General features: G+C 42.2%; 1 protein-coding gene across 2 annotated transcripts; it reads right to left on the bottom strand.

Moving 5' to 3' along the window:
• Nucleotides 1-20,260: 20,260 nt before the first annotated feature.
• On the bottom strand, nt 20,261-23,594 carry LOC114886362 (calcitonin receptor-stimulating peptide 1-like). Of its 2 annotated transcripts, none has more exons than XM_029206785.1 (5): nt 23,494-23,594; nt 22,343-22,437; nt 21,453-21,590; nt 20,970-21,154; nt 20,261-20,413 (listed from the first exon to the last, which is right to left on the bottom strand). In XM_029206785.1, exons 2-4 carry the CDS (start codon nt 22,426-22,428, stop codon nt 20,995-20,997), a joined length of 384 nt encoding a protein of 127 aa, XP_029062618.1. In that variant the 5' UTR covers nt 22,429-22,437; nt 23,494-23,594; the 3' UTR covers nt 20,261-20,413; nt 20,970-20,994. The 2 variants fall into 2 exon arrangements, with proteins under 2 accessions (XP_029062618.1, XP_029062617.1); XM_029206784.1 differs by lacking the exon at nt 23,494-23,594 and adding an exon at nt 23,310-23,333 and having other exon boundaries at nt 20,340-20,413.
• Nucleotides 23,595-25,549: the final 1,955 nt, after the last annotated feature.

The following is a 25,549-nucleotide window of genomic DNA, read 5'->3' as shown; positions in this document are numbered from 1 at the left end:
CCTGGAGCATCCAGAAGGACCACCCCACTTGTATTTGCATTGAGGTCATTGATGCGGGGGCGGGAGGGGGACATGGGGGGGTTGGTGAGGACCAACGAAAAACACAGGAAAAGTGAGTAGGAATTTGAGGACAGTTTGACGTCATGGTTAACTTCACCTGTTCGGTTTCACGGGTTTTGAACACGCACGTGTCCCACTCCATCCCCAGCTGTGCGATCTTGTCGGGCAGAGTCCAGCATTACAAGGAACCCTAGGTCTCCCCTAGGTCTGACCGCAGACCTCCGTGCAAGTGCAGCTTCGAGGGTTAATGCACAGTAGAGTTGATGATTCTGTGCCCAAGCAGGGGGTCTGATTCAGGCAGCTGGAATCACGAAAAGGAGTGCAGGGTTTGTGGGTATCAGACACAGAGGATCAAAAACTTTGTCACACTGGAACTCTGTTGCAGCTGTTCCTTTTCCAGGTGGAAACATCGTGGGCTAGTAACTTCTAGTGCCTCAGTATACTTATCTATGAAATGGGGATCATATTCTCATCTTGAAGGAATGTTATCATTACTAAGTGTGTACCTGTTATCTGCCCAGGTAGGGATCTAGAAGTGCTTACCAGGGAAGTTATAGGGGATTCTGTGGGATCGCAATCCATCTTCCCAAACAGCACCCTGTGCAGCTGCCTGGAGTCATGCTGCTTGGTCCATCATGTGGGTTAAGGAGGGGCTGGATGCCCTGCTGGGCCTGAGCACGGAAGTGCAAGGCTAAAAGCTTCCAAGCGGACCTCTAGGCCCACGCCTCCTCCCCCACCATTCATCACCTAAAGTTCAGCCTCCTTCTCGAACCATTTGCCCAGCTGCCCCTTGCTTCCGGCTGCTGTTTGCCAAGACGTTCCAGTGACCTGTGATTCCAGCCCTGCACCCACGTCTACCGCAGTTCAGTCCTCTGCTAGAAAGCCCGCCAAGCTTGACGGTGCTGAAGAGTCCAGCGGAGTGCAATCCTCGCTCTCACTTCAGTCATGCTCTACACACAAACTCAGTACTTTCTCCAAACATGTGCCCACTCCCAAACCACAGGCACTCACAAAATGACACTGGCGCTCAGTGGCATCCAGGTGATGCGCTCAGTCCCGCCCTAAGTATGCACAGAGCGGCATGATTAGGACGTGCATCCACGAAACCTGCACCGACTCTCAGTAGGTGTACTCCGTAAAGCCCAATTACCCAGCACCTCGACCCTCCTACACCCTGCCCAGCACGTTTCTGGATCTCTCTGTCGGAGCTCCTGTTCTAAGCCTTCCAGGAAGGTCTGAGGTGCTGACTTGCTGTCCTCAGCAGATAGAATGCAGAAAACGAAGCTTCTCGCTGTCCGCAGTATCGCTGGGTCTGAGCACATAGCGCAAGATCCAAGCAGCCTGTACAGACCCTCCAGCGCGGCAAGCACTGCGGCGGCATCGCGGGGTGGTGGAATAAAACACGGATCCCAGGTAGCTGGTTTTCTCAGGCGGAACTGAAACTAGCCGAAACGAGCCACGAGTGACCCTAGCCACAGGTCCACGCCCCAAACCTCAGTGTCAAGAAGCTTCAGTGTTTTGTTCGACACGGCAGCTGCCTCGCGGCACATCTCTTCCCCTTGCAGGTTGGTGGTCTCCAGGCTCAGGACACCTAACTTCCAAGATGCCCTTATTCCAATTTTCTGTTTCTTAACCGCAGCGGTGGCACTGATGCAAGCGAATAAAACCTTGGGGCAGGGGAACTGGATATCTGAAACTGGCTCTCCTCAGGCAGGGCGGTGGGGGATCCGGGGAATGGAATAACCGGTTGGAAGCGCGCAAGTGCGCTTGGGCGCGGAGCCGGGAAAGGCAAGATGTGCAAGGGAAGGATTCAGGATGGCAGATCGCGGGTTCAGTGCATCCTGGAGTCTCGAGGCAGAAATCGGGGGCTGAGACCCAGACCGGGGTTAGGGAACTCAGTAGCAAGACTAAATTGGCGAATGCGGCAAAGCAGATACTGTGCGGCATGTAAATTGGGCTCTGCCACTTAAGACTGTTGTAGGCGAGGCATTAAAACTCAGGTGCAAAACGCTTCTGCCGACATGACTTCCAAGACCTGAGGTTTCTGACGTATCAATCTTCTGAAATCATTTGTAAGTACGTGTGCCGGGGAATTGCCTTTTCCTATTGAGAGAACCATTGCTTTCACCAGTGCAATGGTGATGACAAAATGGTTAAGAAAGGACTACTTTAGAAGCCGAATTTGTAACCATGTCTCTTTGTGGGCTCAGACCTCTACCCCTGGTTGCCACGTGTGCCTTCTACCTTCAAAGCCTACATTCAGTCCCCCTTCTGAAATCTTTGGTGGCTACAATGGGCTAGCGGTGTGAGGCAGGTTACAGGGTCTGTGCCCAAAAGGTGCTAACGTAGCCTCCAGCAATTTCAGCTTTTCTTGAAAAAGTCTCCCCAGATAGCAAGGGACTGACACGAACTCATCCCTCAAGTACTCTGAATTTCTAAGGAGTCCTGGTGCTGAGCTGGGGGCAAAGTAAAAAAAAAAAATCTTTGGCACTTAGCAGCATGTGTTGTACACCAGGTGGCACTCACCCAATGTTTGTTAAATAATGGAAAATAATTTACCGTGGCAGATTTACCAGCCAGTCTTACCGCTGTTACAAGACTCTTATCTAATCCTTCCAGCAGAGAATTCGGACCTAGCAAGGTAGTGCAGCTTTTCAATAGGATTTCAAAATTGTGAGCTCAAACATTTGAGACACTCCTCTCAATGTATTTGACATGCAGAGTTGGTTTCCCCATGGAAATTTCCAGGAACAAGACAGAAAGGAAGGTTAACCCTAGGGTTCTTTCGAAAGTCTAAAGTCTCTTAGTATGAGACACAAAATCATTCCCCTCAGAGCCCATCCTTGAGTTACCAAGTGAACTCAAAGTTTAGACCTTACCATGTGCACATTGCTTATGTTGCATCCAGCCCTACCTGAGACTTCTTTTAACTGAAGCACTAAATAGAAATCGATCTTGCGAAAGTTGGCAAGGAAAATACTGATTTAAAAATAGTTACCTAATTATTTGGCATTTCATTTTTCAGTCTTATTTCATAACTTTTAAACCTGGAAATCAGGTTTAAAAGTTTAAAAGGTTTAAAGGATGGAAATAATCTAGTTTGGAGAAAACATTTTTTACAACATTCTGATAAACTCTAATTGCAGTGGTTATCTCTATACTTTTAAATTAGATTCCTTGGGAGATTGGGATTGACATATATATGCTAATAAGTATAAAATAGATAACTAATAAGAACCTGCTGTATAAAAAAATAAATAAAATTTAAAAAAGAAAAGAACTAACTAAATAAATTAGATTCCTGCGCTATTTTTCAAAACTTTTTTTCAATTAAATTATACTTGATTTACAATGTTGTGTTCGTTTCTGCAGGCAGCAGTGTGATTCAGTTATCTATATAAATATATATAAGTATATATGTATATGTATACATTTTTTTATTTTTCATTATAGTTTATCTCAGGATATTAAATATAGTTCTCTCTGCTATACGGTAGGACCTTGTTGTTTATCCATTCTATATATAATCCTTGCATGTGCTAACCCCAAATTCCTAGTCCATCCCTCCCCACCACCTTGGCAACCACAAGTCTGTTCCTTGTGTCTGTGAGTCTGTTTCTGTTTCATAGATAGGTTCACTTGTGTCATATTTTAGATTCCATGTATAAATGATATAATACGGTATTTGTCTTTCTCTTCTTGACTTCACTTAGTATGATAAACTCTAGGTTCATTCATGTTGCTATAAATGGCATTATTTCAGTTTGGTTTTTTTTTTTTTTTTTTTTGGCTGAGTATCTTGTGCTTTTTTATGAAAAATTTTTAGAAAGATGTTTAATCAGAGTGTACCAGAGACCCATATATGGTTGAAATTCTGTTTTTTTTCCCAAACTTTTTCCAGTTTTATTGAAATATAACTAACATGCAGCACTGTATAAGTGTATGTGTCCAGCATAATGATTTGACTTACATATCATAAAATGATTATCACAATAAGTTTAGTGAATGTCTATCACCTCGTACAGATGGTTGAGAATTCTGTTAAGCTTCCATGCATTTAAAAGACTTATACCTTTAATTCTATACAATTTGTGTATGAAATAGACTCAACAACAACAAAATCACAACAGTAACAACCTCAGCAGTAGTAGCAACAACAGCTACAATAATTCATTCTCCTCAGACTAGGGGAAGTTCAGAGCCGTCCAATTAACAGGAGAATTTCAAATGAAAATTCATTGGACTGGGTTCTGCATGTAAGGAACTTGGAAGTCACCATTTTGTCATAACAAGTAAAAAGCTGAAGAGACTGGAAAATAAACAACTTGTCTAGGATCCTTAAGAGAGGGAACAGAAAGCAAACCTTTGCCCCCAAGACTGGGGAGACAGGCAGTGGGTGATGGCTTACTGAAGCAGAGATCTCAAGGGGAAACCTCAGTGGGAAAAAGTGCTGGAGCCAGTGCTATGGTAGGAAAACCTGAACTGTAATTGAAGAACTGCTGGAGACACAGCGTAGACAACTCTGAGAGTTAAGAACTCCGGGGGCACCCAGTCATAAGGGGTCCCCTACAGTTGTGTGAATTTTAAGTCCTGGTGCTCAACAGCTTCTCACAGTACATAGGAGAGAAATATACCCTGGTGGGATTTGCCTCTACAAGCTGCACTTGGTTCTTACAATAGGTAACAGAGAAAAATCCCCTTGTGCATCCAGAGAGGGAGGGGAAAGGAACCATTTGGAAATACACCAAATCACCATGTTCCTAAGAAGGCCTGCCCTCAGGAGACACCACTTAACCAGAGCCTAACCTGAAGGCATATTATCTTGGTCAACTGACCAGGGGAAGGGAAATCTCCAACTACAGGCAGCTCTAGCCTTCCAACTGCCATTAAGAGCCTAGAACCAGGGACACAACTTCAGTAGATTTTAAGTTAGACAAGGAAGCAGAAGGATATTCATGGCAGAATGAAGGAAGGGATATCATGTCTGTGGAATTTTCTTGTCTCGTCATTCTTGGAAAATGAGAGGGCCTGACTTTCCTACAGAGCTGAGTTGACTTGCCCTTGGGGTGCTCCTCCCAACCGCACAGGGACCTTCTTTGTGGCAGGTACCAGGAGAATTTCCTTCCCAAATCCAGAAGCCATTTCTAGGGTGACTTCAGCTGCCAGGAAAAATGCTGAGTGTGGTAAACCAGGGCCAGGTTGGTCACTTTGAGGGGTGGACAGGCTCAGCAGGTAACACCGAGGAACTACTCTGTGTTGGTTCCTCTGAGATGGCTCAAATTCTCCCTTGGTTCAGAGCCATCCAGAATGGTTCTCCTCTCCCTGAGTAAGAACAGTGATCCATGGAGAAGAGGGATAGAAACAGGAATCTTCTCACTGTATGAGGAAGTTCCTTACACAGACAGCTCCTTTATGGGCTCTGTTGGCGAACCATTCCGTGCGCATGAGGGGACTTTCTCTATAACTGGAGTCTCCTGGGATTGGGAAGAGTAAGGTATTAAACAACTGAATTTGAGTCCTGCCTTTGTGACTCACTTATGTCCTTGAGCAAATAACAATCTCTCTGAGCCACAGTTTCTCAACTTGTAAAATGGGGAGTAACAATATTTTATGTTAAAATATTTTATGTTAAACACCAGATACGTTGCTTGGCATGAAGGAGGTACTTAAGAGTGGTGTCTATTATTATATAACAAAGCCTTTAGAAGAGACAAAGAAGGACACTACATAATGATCAAGGGATAGATCCAAGAAGAAGATATAACAATTGTAAATATTTATGCACCCAACATAGGAGCACCTCAGTATATAAGGCAAATACTAACAGCCATAAAAGGGGAAATCGACAGTAACACATTCATAGTAGGGGACTTTAACACCCCACTTTCACCAATGGACAGATCATCCAAAATGAAAATAAATAAGGAAACACAAGCTTTAAATGATACATTAAACAACATGGACTTAATTGATATTTATAGGACATTCCATCCAAAAACAACAGAATACACATTTTTCTCAAGTGCTCATGGAACATTCTCCAGGATAGATCATATCTTGGGTCACAAATCAAGCCTTGGTAAATTTAAGAAACTTGAAATTGTATCAAGTATCTTTTCCGACCACAATGCTATGAGACTAGATATCAATTACAGGAAAAGATCTGTAAAAAAATACAAACACATGGAGGCTAAACAATACACTACTTAATAACGAAGTGATCACTGAAGAAATCAGAGAGGAAATCAAAACATACCTAGAAACAAATGACAATGGAGACACGACGACTCAAAATCTATGGGATGCAGCAAAAGCAGTTCTAAGAGGGAAGTTTATAGCAATACAATCCTACCTTATGAAACAGGAAACATCTCGAATAAGCAACCTAACCTTGCACCTAAAGCAATTAGAGAAAGAAGAACAAAACCCCCCCAAAGTTAGCAGAAGGAAAGAAATCATAAAAATCAGATCAGAAATAAATGAAAAAGAAATGAAGGAAACGATAGCAAAGATCAATAAAACTAAAAGCTGGTTCTTTGAAAGGATAAACAAAATTGATAAACCATTAGCCAGACTCATCAAGAAAAAAAGGGAGAAGAGTCAAATCAATAGAGTTAGAAATGAAAAAGGAGAAGTAACAACTGACACTGCAGAAGTACAAAACGTCATGAGACATTACTACAAGCAACTCTATGCCAATAAAATGGACAACCTGGAAGAAATGGACAAATTCTTAGAAAGGCACAACCTGCCAAGACTGAATCAGGAAGCAATAGAAAATATGAACAGACCAGTCACAAGCACTGAAATTGAAACTGTGATTAAAAATCTTCCAACAAACAAAAGCCCACTACCAGATGGCTTCACAGGCTAATTCTCTCAAACATTTAGAGAAGAGCTATCACCTATCCTTCTCAAACTCTCCCAAAATATAGCAGAGGGAGGAACACTCCCAAACTCATTCTACGAGGCCACCATCACCCTGATACCAAAACCAGACAAGGATGTCACAAAGAAAGAAAACTACGGGCCAATATCACTGATGAACATAGATGCAAAAATCCTCAACAAAATACTAGCAAACAGAATCCAACAGCACATTAAACGGATCATACACCATGATCAAGTGGGGTTTATTCCAGGAATGCAAGGATTCTTCAATATATGCAAATCAATCAACGTGATACACCATATTAACAAATTGAAGGAGAAAAACCATATGATCATCTCAATAGATGCAGAGAAAGCTTTTGACAAAATTCAACACCCATTTATGATAAAAACCCTGCAGAAAGTAGGCATAGAGGGAACTTTCCTCAACATAATAAAGGCCATATATGACAAACCCACAGCCAACATCATCCTCAATGGTGAAAAACTGAAAGCATTTCCACTAAGATCAGGAACAAGACAAGGTTGCCCACTCTCACCACTCTTATTCAACATACTTTTGGAAGTTTTAGCCACAGCAATCAGAGAAGAATAGGAAATAAAAGGAATCCAAATCGGAAAAGGAGAAGTAAAGCTGTCACTCTTTGCAGATGACATGATACTATACATAGAGAATCCTAAAGATGCTACCAGAAAACTACTAGAGCTAATCAATGAATTTGGTAAAGTAGCAGGATACAAAATTAATGCACAGAAATCTCTGGCATTCCTATACACTAATGATGAAAAATCTGAAAGTGAAATCAAGAAAACACTCCCATTTACCATTGCAACAAAAAGAATAAAATATCTAGGAATAAACCTACCTAAGGAGACAAAAGACGTGTATGCAGAAAATTATAAGACACTGATGAAAGAAAGTAAATATTATACAAATAGATGGAGAGATATATCATGTTCTTGGATTGGAAGAATCGACATTGTGAAAATGACTCTACTACCCAAAGCAATCTACAGATTCAATGCAATCCCTATCAAACTACCACTGGCATTTTTCACAGAACTAGAACAAAAAATTTCACAATTTGTATGGAAACACAAAAGACCCCGAATAGCCAAAGCAATCTTGAGAACGAAAATCGGAGCTGGAGGAATCAGGCTTCCTGACTTCAGACTATACTACAAAGCTATAGTAATCAAGACAGTATGGTAATGGCACAAAAACAGAAATATAGATCAATGGAACAGGATAGAAAGCCCAGAGATAAACCCACGCACATATGGTCACCTTATCTTTGATAAAGGAGGCAGGAATGCACAGTGGAGAAAGGACAGCCTCTTCAATAAGTGGTGCTGGGAAAACTGGACAGCTACATGTAAAAGTATGAGATTAGATCACTCCCTAACACCATACACAAAAATAAGCTCAAAATGGATTAAAGACCTAAATGTAAGGCCAGAAACTATCAAACTCTTAGAGGAAAACATACGCAGGACACTCTATGACATAAATCACAGCAAGGTCCTTTTTGACCCACCTCCTAGAGAAATGGAAATAAAAACAAAAATAAACAAATGGGACCTAATGAAACTTAAAAGCTTTTGCGCAGCAAAGGAAACCATAAACAAGACCAAAAGACAACCCTCAGAATGGGAGAAAATATTTGCAAATGAAGCAACTGACAAAGGATTAATCTCCAAAATTTATAAGCAGCTCATGCAGCTTAATAACAAAAAAACAAACAACCCAATCCAAAAATGGGCAGAAGACCTAAATAGACATTTCTCCAAAGAAGATATACAGATTGCCAACAAACACATGAAAGAATGCTCAACATCACTAATCATTAGAGAAATGCAAAATCAAAACTACAATGAGATATCATATCACACCAGTCAGAATGGCCATCATCAAAAAATCTAGAAACAATAAATGCTGGAGAGGGTGTGGAGAAGAGGGAACCCTCTTACACTGTTGGTGGGAATGTAGATTGATACAGCCACTGTGGAGAACAGTATGGAGGTTCCTTATAAAACTACAAATGGAACTGCCATATGACCCAACAATCCCACTACTGGGCATATACCCTGAGAAAACCATAATTCAAAAAGAGTCGTGTACCAAAATGTTCATTGCAGCTCTATTTACAATAGCCCAGAGATGGAAACAACCTAAGTGTCCATCATTGGATGAATGGATAAAGAAGATGTGGCACATATATACAATGGAATATTACTCAGCCATAAAAAGAAACGAAATTGAGCTATTTGTAATGAGATGGATAGACCTAGAGTCTGTCATACAGAGTGAAGTAAGTCAGAAAGAGAGAAACAAATACTGTATGCTAACACATATATATGGAATTTAAGGGAAAAAATGTCATGAAAAACCTAGGGGTGAAACAGGAATAAAGACACAGACTTACTAGAGAATGGACTTGAGGCTATGGGGAGGGGGAAGGGTAAACTGTGACAAAGCGAAAAAGAGGCATGGACATATATACACTACCAAATGTAAAGTAGATAGCTAGTGGGAAGCAGCCGCATAGCACAGGGAGATCAGGTCGGTGCTTTTTGACCGCCTTTAGGGGTGGGATAGGGAGGGTGGGAGGGAGGGAGACGCAAGCGGGAAGGGATATGGGAACATATGTATATATATAACTGATTCATTTTGTTGTGAAGCTGAAACTAACATACCATTGTAAAGCAATTATACTCCAATAAAGATGTTAAAATAAAAAAAAACCTTATCTGACTATATCAGCTCAATAAGATAAATTCAGTAAAATCAGTACACACTCCTCTACCTTCTTAAGAGGAAGGCAGTCTGTAAATGTTTCATTCTCAAAATAAGTCCAAATTGCCAAAGCCACAGCAGAATGAATCTGCCTTCCCCAAACCTCTTACATACCTGCCTGGCCATGATGCAGGCTCATTGCCTACCTAGCAGGGCTAATGACAATTTATAATGAATATTTGCCACACTGCCTGGCATGGAGCAGGCACTCAAGAGTGGTGGCTACTATCATCATTATAACAAAACTTTATCCCTGCTCCTTCAAGTGCCAAATCATATCAACTTGTATGGAAAACTAGTAAAATGCAGTGCATAATCCTCTACTTTCTTAGAACGAATAAACTGAATACAAGTTAAATCCTTTTTGTGACCACCTAGAGAGGTGGGATAGGGAGGGTGGAGGGAGGCGCAAGAGGGAGGAGATATGGGGATATATGTATATGTAGAGCTGATTCACTTTGTTATATAGCAGAAACTAACACACCATCGTAAAGCAATTATATTCCAATAAAGATGTTAAATAAATCCTTTCTTGAGGATCTATTGACACTAACAAAAAATTATTATTTAGTGCGCTAGCATGAAGACAGTGCCGCTGACAGGGCTATAAGATATGTAGGGCCAATAGCCCCAAACTAGACATAATCAAACTGTCAGTTCTTTTTGATGTCTAATATCTATATAATTTTATGTTTATTCTCTTTCATTTCTTCCCATCAGGTTGTCAACTATCCCTTCTTGCTGGTGTCATTGTGACTGCATTTAGCAACAAGCTACCCATTGCATTTTCATTTGCTGTGTGGTAAAACTAACAACAAAGTAAAAGCAACAAAAGAAAAACTTAATATACACGTATGGAAACAAAGAGCCTATAGGGATTAAGTGAGACCTGGTAAATACTGGTCAAGCAATATAAAAAGGGTCTCTGTCGTCATCTGCTCAGTTAATCTGTACTCAAGAGAACAGAAATAAAGCTTGTCAGAATCATGTGTAAACACAGAGCAAACAGATCCTGAGTAAGCATTTAGGAGTGCTTTTCATCCTGTATTAGGTCTTTTCACTTTGTATAACTGTAACTCTATACCCATTAAACTATAATTCCCCATTCTTAGCAACTACCATTCTACTTTCTGCCTCAAAAGGCAGAAAAGGAGTGGAAGATAAAAATAGCAACCAAGAACAATGCAACGAATAAGAAACAGTCACAAATGTAGTAAATATTTATCCAGCTATATCAATAAACACTTTGAATGTCAGTGGTCTGAATGCACCAATTAGCAGACAGAAACTGTCAGAGTGTATCAAAAATCGGGACCCAGCTGTATGTTGTCTGCAAGAAACTGACTTTAAATATAAAGACAGACACAGATTGAAAGTAAATGGGTAGAGAAAATATACCATGCTAACATAAGAAACAGGAGTAGCTATGTTAATTTCAGACAGAGCAGACTTCAAGGAAAGGTATCGGATAAAGAAGGGCACTACATAATAATAAGGGGGTCATTCTCCAAGAAGACATAATACTTAACATGTTTGCTAAAAAAAATAGCAACAAAATATGCGAGGGGAAAACTGATAGAAATGCAAGGAGAAATTGATCAACCCACTACACAGCTGGAGACTTCAACACCCCTCTATCAGAAATGGACAGATACAGCAGGCAGAAAAATCAGTAAGACCCATTTATGATAAAAACCCTCCAGAAAGTAGACATAGAGGGAACTTACCTCAACATAATAAAGGCCATGTATGACAAACCCACAGCCAACATCGTCCTCAATGGTGAAAAACTGAAACCATTTCCACTAAGATCAGGAAGAAGACAAGGTTGTCCACTCTCACCACTCTTATTCAACATAGTTTTGGAAGTCTCAGCCACAGCAATCAGAAGAAAAAGAAATAAAAGGAATCCAAATCGGAAAAGAAGAAGTAAAGCTGCCACTGTTTGCAGATGACATGATACTATACATAGAGAATCCTAAAGATGCTACCAGAAAACTACTAGAGCTAATCAATTGAATTTGGTAAAGTAGCAGGATACAAAATAAATGCACAGAAATCCCTTGCATTCCTATACACTAATGATGAAAAATCTGAAAGTGAAATTAAGAAAACACTCCCATTTACCACTGCAACAAAAATAATAAAATACCTAGGAATAAACCTACCTAAGGAGACAAAAGACCTGTATGCAGAAAATTATAAGACACTGATGAAAGAAAGATGATACAAATAGAGACATATACCATGTTCTTGGATTGGAAGAATCAATATTGTGAAAATGACTATATACCCAAAGCAATCTACAGATTCAATGCAATCCCTATCAAATTACCAATGGCATTTTTCACAGAACTAGAACAAAAAATTTCACAATTTGTATGGAAACACAAAAGACCCCAAATAGCCAAAGCAATCTTGAGAAAGAAAAACAGAGCTGGAGGAATCAGGCTCTCAGTCTTCAGACTATACTACAAAGCTACAGTAATCGAGTCAATTTGGTATGGGTGGGAGGGAGGGAGACACAAGAGGGAAGAGATATGGGAACATATGTATATGTATAACTGATTCACTTTGTTGTAAAGCAGAAACTAACACACCATTGTAAAGCAATTATACCCCAATAAAGATGTTTAAAAAAAAAAGACAATATGGTACTAGCAGAAAAACAGAAATATATATCAATGGAACAGGATAGAAAGCCCAGAGGTAAGCCCACGCACATATGGTCACCTTATCTTTGATAAAGGAGGCAAGAATATACAATGGGGAAAAGACAGCCTCTTCAACAAGTGGTGCTGGGAAAACTGGACAGCTACATGTAAAAGAATGAAATTAGAATACTCCCTAACACCCTAAACAAAAATAACTCAAAATGGATTAAAGAACTAAATGTAAGGCCAGACACTATAAAACTCTTAGAGGAAAACAGGCAGAACTCTTGCAGAACACAGCAAGATCCTTTTTGACCCACCTCCTAGACAAATGGAAATAACAACAAAAATAAACAAATGGAACCTAATGAAACTTAAAAGCTTTTGCACAGCAAAGGAAAGCATAAACAAGACGAAAAGACAACCCTCAGAATGGGAGAAAATATTTGCAAATGAAGCAACTGACAAAGGATTAATTTCCAAAATTTACAAGCAGCTCATGCAGCTCAAGATCAAAAAAGCAAACAACCTAATCCAAAAATAGGCAGAAGACCTGAATAGGCAGTTCTCCAAAGAAGATATACAGATTGCCAACAAATACATGAAAGAATGCTCAACATCACTAATCATTAGAGAAATGCAAATCAAAACTACAATGAGATATCTTCTCACACTGGTCGGAATGGCCATCATCAAAAAATCTACAAACAATAGATGCTGGAGAGGGTGTGGAGAAAAGGGAACCCTCTTGCACTATTGGTGGGAATGTAAATTGATACAGCCACTATGGAGAACAGTATGGAGGTTCCTTAAAAATCTAAAAATAGAACTACCATATGACCCAGCAATCCCACTACTGGGCATATACCCTGAGAAAACCATAATTCAAAAACAGTCATGTACCACAATGTTCATTGCAGCTCTATTTACAATAGCCAGGAGATGGAAGCAACCTAAGTGTCCATCAACAGATGAACGGATTAAGAAGATGTGCCACATATTATACAATGGAATATTACTCAGCCATAAAAAGAAACGAAATTGAGTTATTTGTAGTAAGGTGGATGGACCTAGAGTCTGTCATACAGAGTGAAGTAAGTCAGAAAGAGAAAAACAAATACCGTACACTAACACATATATGGAATCTTAAAAAAAAAAAAAAAGGGTCATGAAGAACGTAGGGGCAAGACGGGAATAAAGACACAGGCCTACTAGAGAATGGACTTGAGGACATGGGGAGGGGGAAGGGTAAGCTGTGACAAAGTGAGAGAGTGGCATGGACATATGTACACTACCAAATGTAAAATACATAGCTAGTGGGAAGCAGCCACATAGCACAGGGAGATCAGCTCGGTAGTTTGTGACCACCTAGAGGGGTGGGATAGGGAGGGTGGGAGAGAGGGAGAGCGACGCAAGAGGGAAGAGATATGGGGATATTTGTATATGTATAACTGATTCACTTTGTTAATAAAGCAGAAACTAACACACCATTGTAAAGCAATTATACTCCAATAAAGATGTTTAAAAAATTAAATTAATTTTTTAAAAAGATGTTAAAAATAATCTAATTTAAAAAAAAAGAAAAATCAGTAAGGACATAGTTGAACTAGGCAACAACATCAATCAACTGTATATAATCAATATCTATAGACTACTTTCACAATAGCAGAACACACAGTTTTTTCCAGCTCACATGGAATGTTCACCAAGATAGATCACATTCTGGGCCACACAACAAACCTTAACAAATTTAAGAGAAAAGAAATCATACAATCTTTGCTCTCAGACCACAGTGGAATTAAACTAAAAATCATTAACAGAAAGCTACTGGTAACACATGTACCACTCAGGTGGGGGATGTTAATAATGGGGGAGACTGTGCCTGTGTGGGCACAGGAGGTATGTGGGAAATCTCTGTACCTTCCTCCCAATTTTGCTGTGAATCTAAGATTGCACTAAAAACATAAAGTGATTTTTTTTTAATTGTTTGTACTGTGTAAAGAAGGGGAGAAGCCCAAGCTTTCCATCAGTGATCTATGCAGGTGGATCTATGCAACACTGGAGGAGGGGAACATCAATGTTTAATTATGCTGGAGATAGTTGCATGTACTGTGAGTATGAAAATTATATAAGAATCATATTGAAATAGAACAAAGCAAAAAGTTATTAATATTAAAACTACGAACAATTGAGATCCAGCTGTGTGTCAAGCACTATGTGTATGTTCTCTCTTATACTCTCAACACTTTAATAAGATGGATATCATTATCTTTGTTTTATAGGTGAGGAAATAACAAGAGAATTTGGCTTGAATTGATTGTATTTCCAAGGTGTCATTGAGGCTCTGAGATGCTGGAACATGGTTAATCTGCTGTAACATCAGGTAAGAGGTCTGGTCCTCCGGCCATGACATTGAGTCAGAGGAGGACACAGGCATGTCTTCCTGCTTCAGGGCTAATGTGATTTGTAGTACCAGGCATGAATTATTTACAGTTCCTGTACCAACATTTGGGAGATTGACAACTTTGCAGCAGGAAAATGTCAGTGCTGCCACTTAAGTAAATTGCTAAACATTAAAACCAAATCAGACCCATAACAAAATTCATAAAATAACAATTTTAAATGCCTCAAAGTTCAAAGAAACAAAATTCTAATAACTTCTTAGAATTAATTCTAATAACTTCTTAAGTTGGTATTATGCATTGTTTCACCTTGTCTGAAATTGTGGTTGTTTCAGTAGTGTTTTGTTTTGCCAGTGGATGCAGTGGAGGAAAGGGGAAGGGGGAGAGTGCTGGGATTCAGGAGATAAGGTTCTAATTCCTACCTGTAACCCTAAATGATGTGACTTTGAAAATATCGTTTGGACCTCTATTTCCACATTTGTCAAACAAATCTCTTGGATTGAGAGGTTTTGAAGTTTCTTTCTAATTCTGACATTCTACAAACTTGCTGTAAACTTCATGCTATCTTTAACAGTATCTTTATTTAACACCAAGATACTCACTATTTGGCTACCTCCATTTGCCCTGGAAGGTACCATTGTCTACTGAAAGAACAGCTGAAGGGGTCAACATGAAGGAGTAAGGAAAGTCATTCTATTTAAGTGATGCAGTTAGAAAAGGCTTCTCCCACCACCAGCTGCTCAATATGAGGAGGGGAGGATTTTCAAAATAGATAGGAGGAAGAGGGGGACAGATACCTTGCCCTTGTATCTCTGACACTAAAGGATGTTATAGTGCCCTCTGAGAGGGGAGAGAAAGCTTGCTGCCGGGACTGGCAGAACGGTATTTTTCTCTTTGTCATGAAAATGAATCTACAACTAACTCCTAGTCCTTGCATGGATGCCATGCTTTCTCCAAGTTGTCAGCACATGCTTTGTAATGGGTCTGCTTGGAGAGTTCACCTATAGCCTAAAGCATATATCTAATCGAGCCTGAAAAAGAAAGAAGAAATGAATAAGACCAATTTCCTAAGAATGATTATGGTCTCTTAGGGAGGTAAGAATCACACAAATGAAATAATTAACCAACAAGGACCCACTGTATAGCACAGGGAACTATCCTCAATATTTTGTAATAACCTATAAGGGAAAAATCTGAAAAAATATATATATATATGTATAATTGAATCACTTTGCTGTACACCTGAAACTAACACAACATTGTAAATCAACTATACTTCAATTTTAAAATAAATAAAAATAAAGAACAATAAAAGAGAATAAGCATGGTTTTCCTATTGCTGCCATAGCAAATTATCACTACTTTAGTGGCGTAAAACAATACAAATTTATTAACTTACACTTCTGTAGCTAGAAGTCCCACGTCCAACATGGCTCTCACTGTTCTAAAACCTTGGCAGGTTTGTGTCCGTTCTGGAAGTTCTAGAGGAGAATCCATGTCCTTCCCATTTCCTGTTTCTAGTGGCCACCCGTGTTCCTTGGCTCATGGCCCCTTCCTCCATTTTCAGAACCAGTAATAGCGACTTGAGTCCTTCTCACATTACCTCACTCCAACCTCTGCTTCCCTCTTCTACTTGGAAGGAGCCTTGTGATTTTACTGGGCTCACCTGGATAATCCAGGATAGTCTCCCCATCTGAAAGTCCTCAATTTAATCGCATCTTTAAAGTCTCTTTTGCTGTGTAAAGTAGCAAATTTGCATTTCCAAGGATTAGGATGTGGATGTCTGGGGGCAGGGGTCCTTATTGTACCTACCATAATAAGTAAATGTTGGGCTGACTGGCAAGGACAGTGAATGCTGGGGCTTGGAGAAAGAGGCTGCCATGGGCTGGAGCACTGAGGAAGTCGCCCAGAGCAGGTGGGCCAGAGCCAGAAAGTGGCTAAATAGAGGGGAGGTAACAGAGTGCCTGAAAAGAGAGTGCATCTAGTGGGGTGTGGGGCAGGGGGTGAGGAGACCACTCTTTATATCATGTGCCATCCTCTGTCCCTCTTCTTGAGAATGGTGCCTCCCTGAATCTACAACCTGTATGGCTGGCTGCACTGAAATCTCAAGTATCAGATGTTCCTCCTCTAGCAACTTCCAGTTTGCGTTCTTCAATATTCCTGTTCATATGTGCTACAGAGCAAGGGGGGCTATTGAGCGAACTGTTGTCACATTTGGTGAAACTCCAGTAGACGTGGGAAACGGACTGCTTTGCATCACATAACTCCAGGCCTTGACAGGTTATTGGTTAGGATGCAGTTAAATCCTGAAGTTGGTGCTTGAACTTTGAGCCCCATCCCTTAGATACTTCTACTAGATCCCTTTGACAATAACCAAACAACAAGGCTTTTAATTAAGTGAGGATTGTATTAAAGCCCACCTGAAAAAAACCCACTTTATTTTTATAACCTGTATCCAGTATTTAATGATGCATGCAGGTTGGGCAGGCAATAGGGAATTGTTAACACATGGAAGATGCACGTGAGCCCCGGGACTTTTCACTGCTCGAACTTGGAGAAACTTTCTAATGTGCCCGTGCTCCCAAGAGACATGTGATCATTATTTAGGCGTCAGGCTTCTGGAGCTTTGATGTATGCTTCCCTGATCCCTCGGTGGGAATGCCAACTGCCATTAGAGCCTAGAACCAAGAACACAACATCAGTGGATTTTTAGGTTAGGCAAGGAATGAGAAAGGCACTTATGGCAGAAGGAAGGAATGGGATATCGTGTCTGTGGGATTTTCCTGGCCTCTCATTCTTGGAAAATGAGAGGTCCTAGCTTATTTTCCTGTAGCATAGAGGTGACTTGACCTGGAAGGCTGCTTTTAATCTTTTTTAATCTCTTAATCATTTATGGGAAAGTATCATATAATAAACCTCATAGAAAAATCTCAATTAATTTCCCAAGCGAAAAATTAATAGATACTACTTTCTCAAACCTCAGTGCAAAACCTGGAACTGAATAAGTGAAGCATAGTTTTAAAAGTTATTCTAAATTTTAAAATACTCTTTTATACAACTTCTGAGTCAAAGTGAAAATCAAAACAAAAGCTATAGACTATTTTAAATATGCAATCTTTATATCTTGTAAACATGTCAGTGGTTAAAGATGAACTCAGAGAACAAAATCAGAGCGTTACATAGTTTCATAATTTACTTATTAACTCAATGAGGGCCTATCATGTTCTATGGAATTTTCTATGTTCCAGGGATACAGCCAAGGATACATGTAACTTCCCTCATAGAGTTACATGCTGGTGGAAGGACATAGACAATAAAAGAAAAAATATATAATATTTTAGATAGTGGTAAGATCTATGAATAAAAAATTAAGCTGAATAATCAGGTGATAGAGAGTAATCTGAGAAGGAATGTACTTTTGTATATGGTGATCAGGAAAGTCTTCTCTGAGGTGGTTCGTCAGAGTTCTAAAGGAAGGGAGGGAATCAGGCATGCAGACTTTTGGGGAACAGCATTTTAAACAAAAAAATAATTAAAAATAAATAAGTGCAAAGACCCTGAGGAAGCTGGGAGTGAAACAAGCGATGGGTTATTTTGCAAGAGAGCAGGGACATGATATGACTCAGATCATGTAGTACCTCAGACCCAGAGGGAACCAGAGAGTTGACTACAAACACAAAAGAGAAGAAGACTTAACTCCTCATTTAATAAATATTTACTGAATGCTGCCTTGTGCCAGGCATACCGTTCAGTGTGTAGGGGATTCAGCAATGAACAAAATAGCCATATTCCTATCTATGTGGAACTTAACATTGTTTACATAGGATGGGATACATATGATAAATTAACTAAAATATATGCTATGATAGTAGGCAGTAAGTAGCAAAGAGGTAAAAAGAAAAAAGCAAAGAAGGGTTAGGGTGGCTTGGCAGGTGAGGGACAGTATCAGAAAGGTTAGCCAGGGTAGGTGATATTTGAATAAATATCTGGAGGAGGTGGGGCCATGGGATAAGAGCATTCTGCAGAGAGGTACCAGCAGGTGCAAACACTTGAGGGGGTCGGTGCTGGTGGATACAGAATGAGGGGTAGTAAGAAGGCCAGTGTGAGGTGGTGAGAGGAGAGGAAGGGAAGATGAACTTGGACCTTGTAAGCTATTGCAATGCCCCAGGTGTTTACTCTGTGAGATGGGGACTCAGTGGAGTATTCTGTACCTAAGGGAGATACGGTCTGATCTACCTTTGCAACTAAAGTTGGGCTACTGTGTTGAATACAGACTGAATGGAAGCAAGGGTCATAATTCTGTGTGCTTCTGAGGAAATAATAAAGTCAATGAGTAGAAGGGGATGACTTTTCCAATTAAAGAATCCCACTTAATTGACTGTCCACCAGTAAAACTGGCTGCCCAGTAACCTTGGAAGTTATACTCAGCAGTTGGTCACCGGTATTTCCAACAGATGCCAGGGATGTTGATGCTGTGAAATTCCTATATCAAATAAGCCTTTACATCCTATGATATCCCAGATTCCTTCTAATACTAAGCATCTCCGATTCTACAGCATGTATCACCTCAATCTCCCCCAGTTAGAATATAAGCTCCATGAATGCAGGGGGTTTTGTCTGTTCTGTTCATTGCTCTGGTCCTAGAGCTCAAATAGGGTCAAGCATATAGCAGACACTCAATGATTATTTGTTAAATATAGGAATGTCTCTGTTAAACTTATTGCAGGACCTGAGCAATGCACTTTTCTTCTCTGCACAACAGAGAGTAAAAAGTTGGATTAGATGGCATCTGATTATCTTTCCAGGTCTGCCAGTGTGTGATTCCCTTTCAAACTGTGAGCCATTGTTCTAAAGGGCTTTTCAGGCTATGGGGTGTATGAAGGGGTGCTGTTGGGAGGAAAGGCAGGGATGGGTAAGGGCAAACCTGAGTCAAGGAGAAGAGAACAGATAATTTTTGGGGCTGGGGACCAGGGCACTCTCTGAAAATAAATGTGAATATCTCTTTGAGATGCACAGGGTTCTAATTCCAGTAAAGGTGTTTCACTAGACACTGAGGATACAGGATACCGAGGATCCACCCCAAACATGGTATCATTGCCTCGTTTGAGCCAGCCTGGTCAACAAAATGTCACAGGTCCCTGAGGTTCTCATGGGATAAACAGCATAAATAGCAGCAACACTCCTTTTAACTGTATTGAAAATACATTTGTTATCTTGATGAAGTGCACAAATGAGAACATTTCTTTGAAGAGAGAGTTCCATTGAGGCTCAGCATTACTAGGCATTCCCAGGCACCCACAAGGCAGCGATTTCATGTGCCCCTGAGGTTTAGCAGAGCAGCCAACAGGTTGGCTGACAGGGCCCAGATTTTCTACCAGATAAGCCAGTGAGATATGCATCATATTTATTGAATACACAATCAAATATATTGATAAAAAAGATGAACACTGGGTAGCTGCAATGATTTTATTCTGCATTTAGTTTATTTCAAACAAAAAAAGTGTTTTCAATGTCAAGAAGCATGCATACATGGGTGTCTTCCAGGCTATTTTTTTTGTAAGTTGCTTTCATTGCAAACTAAAAGAAGTAGAGTTCAGCTTCATAGCAACCTAGGAGAAAAAAAAAGTAACAGCTATTACTTACTAGTTAAGAGGCTCTTGTCATGTATTATCCCAATTACTTTTTATATTGATGATACTATTGTTGCCTTCAAGTTAGATGTGGAAGCTGAGGCTCAGAGAGGGTCTAGCCCATGTCGTATAATTAGTAGAGGACAGACACAGGATTTGAACCCAAGTCTATACTCTGAATTCAGATGTATATGACACTGTAGAGTATCCTCCAAAAGGATAAGGTAATTACCTTTCAAACTCAAATGCTAGGATAATCACAATTATAACCCAGGGAACTGTGTTTTAAATAAATAGGATCTATATTTCCTGAAGGATCTCAGTGGCACAGGGAGAAACTGGAAAAACAGAGAGAAATGAATCCAAGTTCTAGGGGTTTCGGCTGTTGGGACTGTCCTTTCTTCAGACACTGGTGTGGGTGCCTTCCCCTGTGGATTTTTCACCCATATGAACGCACAGAGGATTAGAGTGTGGACTGCACCCCTGCAATATCCAGTCATTTATCCTCCCACCTGACAGTACAAAGGGCAGTCACCTTCTTCCTAGAATCATTTCGCTGCTCAGATCCAAAAGTTCCTGCGACGCCCACCAAAGATTTTGAAGCCCATCTTGGTGGGCAACAAGTTGCTCTTCACCATGCTCCCAGATCTGCTCAGCAAGCCTGCCAGCCGATGGGTCGTGCAGGTTGCAGTGTTGCAGGCTCTCTTCTGGGCAGTGATGCTGATTTGCAGGATGAAGAAAAAGAAAAAGCCTGTTAGTGAGAGCTTGAGTGCAGGTGCTGCCCCACAGGATCATCATGGAAAATTACTGCTCTCAGAGGCACCAATAAACCTTAAGTACTTCTGCTAGAAACGGTCATCACAGCAGAAAATCATAGGCCATTAGGGAAAATGCCACAATCACTCCCCATACACATTTCCAGGGGTGTCAGAAAACCCAAAGGTGCCTCTGGGATATGCTTTCCTGGGCATGAAGGAGGGAGCGGATGCCCTGTGCTGGGTGGGGCAGGGAGTCTCACCTGGAGCCCTGTGTCTTCTGCGCCTTCTCCAGCTCACGGGCCCTCATCTGCTCATAGTCATTCACCATTGCAGCCAGTAGGAGGCGCAATTCCTCCTCATTGAGTGTAGCAGGATCAAAATGACTATCAAAAGCCAACCTAGGGAGGGGAAGCAAGCCCAATACAGGCTTTGATACCCCCTCCCCAGGATAAGCAGCCAGGTTTCCTGGTTTCTGCAACTTCCCCTGAGGATGTGGCTGCCCCAGCTCTCAATGGACAGAGCATGAGGTCAGTATCCATCCAAAAATTCTGCTTCACCAGAATTTAGGCTCTGGTGTGACCTAAAAGAAGTGGTTTGCTCCAAGTGGATCATATAGGCTTGTGAAAGCTGATGGTTAGATTTTCAAGAATTTTATGAGCTTAGTGTTAAATACAGCCATTATTAAAAATTAAATGATAATGATAGTTTGAATCTGAAAATCATTTCACTTTAATGTAATTTGAAGGTGAGAAATTAAATGTATAGGTAACATATCAGATTTAATAACAAATAACAAATTTATTGGCAAAGAGGTTAGAAGATAGGATGTAATCTGTTTCTCAAATTGCGGTTAAATTAGTAAATAGGTTTGCGAAAAATACAAATATTTGGTAAAAAGCAATGTTATATGAAATTTACAATAACCAGTACTGTATATCTTATGTGTGTTTGTACACTGAGTGCTACACATCTTTGTCTCATAAACAGTTTATGATAAACTTATATATACGTTTACATTCATACATTACCACCACCACCCCCTCACCCACAACCCCACCAAGAGCCAGATTCAGCACAGCACAACTGAGAACAGAATTTTATGATCCAGGGACAGAGGGAGGTGGGAGCGCTCCTAGCAGGGCTGTCTCACCTGAATGGCGATGAGTGGAGCACACCTGCCTGGTACAAGACCAGGATGCTGAGGACCAGGAAGGGGGGGAACTTCCAGAAGACCATGACGACTCTCTGCAAGGGAAGAATAACATCAGCACCTGCAGAATAACAACTTCCATGAGCCCACAGACCCAGGCTCTGCTCCTGCCTCTGCCCCTAACTCCCGGGCGTCCAGCTTCAGGCTGGACATGTCACTCCACTTCACCTTCGTTTCCTCCTCTACCAAGTGGACTGCTGGAAGATCCAGTAACGCTGCAGCATGCTTGGTTTAGCAAAGAAACCTAGTGGGACAACTGGGTGAGGAGGTCTTAGTCTATAGCCCCCGCCCCATCACTCCACTCACTCTCACATACAACCTGTTGGCCAGGACTCCTGGAGGACAGAGTCCGAGTACCTGTCACAACAGCTTTTCCCACTGTGCAACCCAGAGCCGTCCTCCTGGTGCCGGGCTTTTGCACATACATGGAGGGGGGAGGGGATTACCGAGGACAAATTTCTGCGGTTGGAATCCCTGAGAAACTGAAGTACCACATTCTACTGCTCAGCTGCTCCACACTTTGGTAAAGAGTGCCCTGTAAGAATCAAGCTGGAAGGGTCTCAAATTGGAACCCAGGACTTAAACTGGGAAAAAAGTTCCCAGAACCCGCAACGGGGGCTTGCGTTTAATGGCTGCCTGCCCCTCAGTCACTGCACCTATTTGCCTCCCGCTTGCGCTGGCCCAGGTTCTGAAGCATTTCCCGTGGTCCGCTCGGCACAAGACGTGATCCGTGAGAGCACCATCTGCACAAAACTATTCCTGCGTCCAGATCTGCTTGCAGTGCCAGGGGAGCTCCAGCATCCCAAACTGACCTAAGCACGTGTGCTTCGCGAAAGGAAACTGGAGCCCGCCTCAGCGCGGGGAGAGTGAAGCAGGGAGTGCGTGAACTGAGACCATCCAGTGTTACCTGTGGAAGACGCCTGGGATGCATTGCAGAGTAATGCAGGTTGTGTGAAATGACCTAGACAGAAGTGGACAGAGCCTTTGAGACTGGAAGAGATCAGCTAAGAAAAAGTAACGGAGAGAGAGAAGGAAGAGAGGGGAGAGAGAGAAAAACAGAATCCCAGCTAAGCAGGAATCTCCGGGCTTACCTGGCAGCAGGAACCAGGTGGCTTGGAGCAGAGGAGGGAGCAGTGGCAGTAGCTTTGGCTTCAGGCGATGGCACGGTGGCAGAAGTGGCAGTGACACTCGAGCTGGGCAGTGCGTCTGATGCCTCCCAACACCAGCAGCTGCTCTTATTCCCACTGCTCTGGGTCTGGGGTGGTCCAGGAGCTCTGGGCAACCAATGAGGGGAAGGATCTGAGCCCCAGAAGGATTGTGTCATCACTTGCGTCCAGAACCTGGAGCATCCAGAAGGACCACCCCACTTGTATTTGCATTGAGGTCATTGATGGGGGGGCGGGGGGGGGACGGGGGGGGGTTGGTGAGGACCAACGAAAAACACAGGAAAAGTGAGTAGGAATTTGAGGACAGTTTGACGTCATGGTTAACTTCACCTGTTCGGTTTCGCGGGTTTTGAACACACACGTGTCCCACTCCATCCCCAGCTGTGCGATCTTGTCGGGCAGAGTCCAGCATTACAAGGAACGCTGTCTCCCCTAGGTCTGACCGCAGACCTCCGTGCAAGTGCAGCTTCGAGGGTTAATGCACAGTAGAGTTGATGATTCTGTGCCCAAGCAGGGGGTCTGATTCAGGCAGCTGGAATCACGAAAAGGAGTGCAGGGTTTGTGGGTATCAGACACAGAGGATCAAAAACTTTGTCACACTGGAACTCTGTTGCAGCTGTTCCTTTTCCAGGTGGAAACATCGTGGGCTAGTAACTTCTAGTGCCTCAGTATATTTATCTATGAAGTGGGGATCATATTCTCATCTTGAAGGAATGTTATCATTACTAAGTGTGTACCTGTTATCTGCCCACGTAGGGATCCAGAAGTGCTTACCAGGGAAGTTCATAGGGGATTCTGTGGGATCGCAATCCATCTTCCCAAACAGCACCCTGTGCAGCTGCCTGGAGTCATGCTGCTTGGTCCATCATGTGGGTTAAGGAGGGGCTGGATGCCCTGCTGGGCCTGAGCACGGAAGTGCAAGGCTAAAAGCTTCCAAGCGGACCTCTAGGCCCACGCCTCCTCCCCCACCATTCATCACCTAAAGTTCAGCCTCCTTCTCGAACCATTTGCCCAGCTGCCCCTTGCTTCCGGCTGCTGTTTGCCAAGACGTTCCAGTGACCTGTGATTCCAGCCCTGCACCCACGTCTACCGCAGTTCAGTCCTCTGCTAGAAAGCCCGCCAAGCTTGACGGTGCTGAAGAGTCCAGCGGAGTGCAATCCTCGCTCTCACTTCAGTCATACTCTACACACAAACTCAGTACTTTCTCCAAACATGTGCCCACTCCCAAACCACAGGCACTCACAAAATGACACTGGCGCTCAGTGGCATCCAGGTGATGCGCTCAGTCCCGCCCTAAGTATGCACAGAGCGGCATGATTAGGACCTGCATCCTCGAAACCTGCACCGACTCTCAGTAAGTGTGCTCTGTAAAGCCCAATTACCCAGAAACCTCGACTCTCCTACACCCTGCCCAGCACGTTTCTGGATCTCTCTGTCGGAGCTCCTGCTCTAAGCCTTCCAGGAAGGTCTGAGGTGCTGACTTGCTGTCCTCAGCAGATAGAATGCAGAAAACTAAGCTTCTCACTGTCCGCAGTATCGCTGGGTCTGAGCACATAGCGCAAGATCCAAGCAGCCTGTACAGACCCTCCAGCGCGGCAAGCACTGCGGCGGCATCGCGGGGTGGTGGAATAAAACACGGATCCCAGGTAGCTGGTTTTCTCAGGCGGAACTGAAACTAGCCGAAACGAGCCACGAGTGACCCTAGCCACAGGTCCACGCCCCAAACCTCAGTGTCAAGAAGCTTCAGTGTTTTGTTCGACACGGCAGCTGCCTCGCGGCACATCTCTTCCCCTTGCAGGTTGGTGGTCTCCGGGCCCAGGACACCTAACTTCCAAGATGCCCTTATTCCAATTTTCTGTTTCTTAACCGCAGCGGTGGCACTGATGCAAGCGAATAAAACCTTGGGGCAGGGGAACTGGATATCTGAAACTGGCTCTCCTCAGGCAGGGCGGTGGGGGATCCGGGGAATGGAATAACCGGT

The sequence above is a fragment of the Monodon monoceros genome, unplaced genomic scaffold (assembly GCF_005190385.1).
Source record: "Monodon monoceros isolate NGI ecotype Baffin Bay Population unplaced genomic scaffold, NGI_Narwhal_1 Super_Scaffold_7, whole genome shotgun sequence".
NCBI classification, from domain to species: domain Eukaryota; kingdom Metazoa; phylum Chordata; class Mammalia; order Artiodactyla; family Monodontidae; genus Monodon; species Monodon monoceros.
The sequence above is the reverse complement of the archived record's forward strand: the minus strand, read 5'-3'. Positions and strand labels throughout refer to the sequence as shown.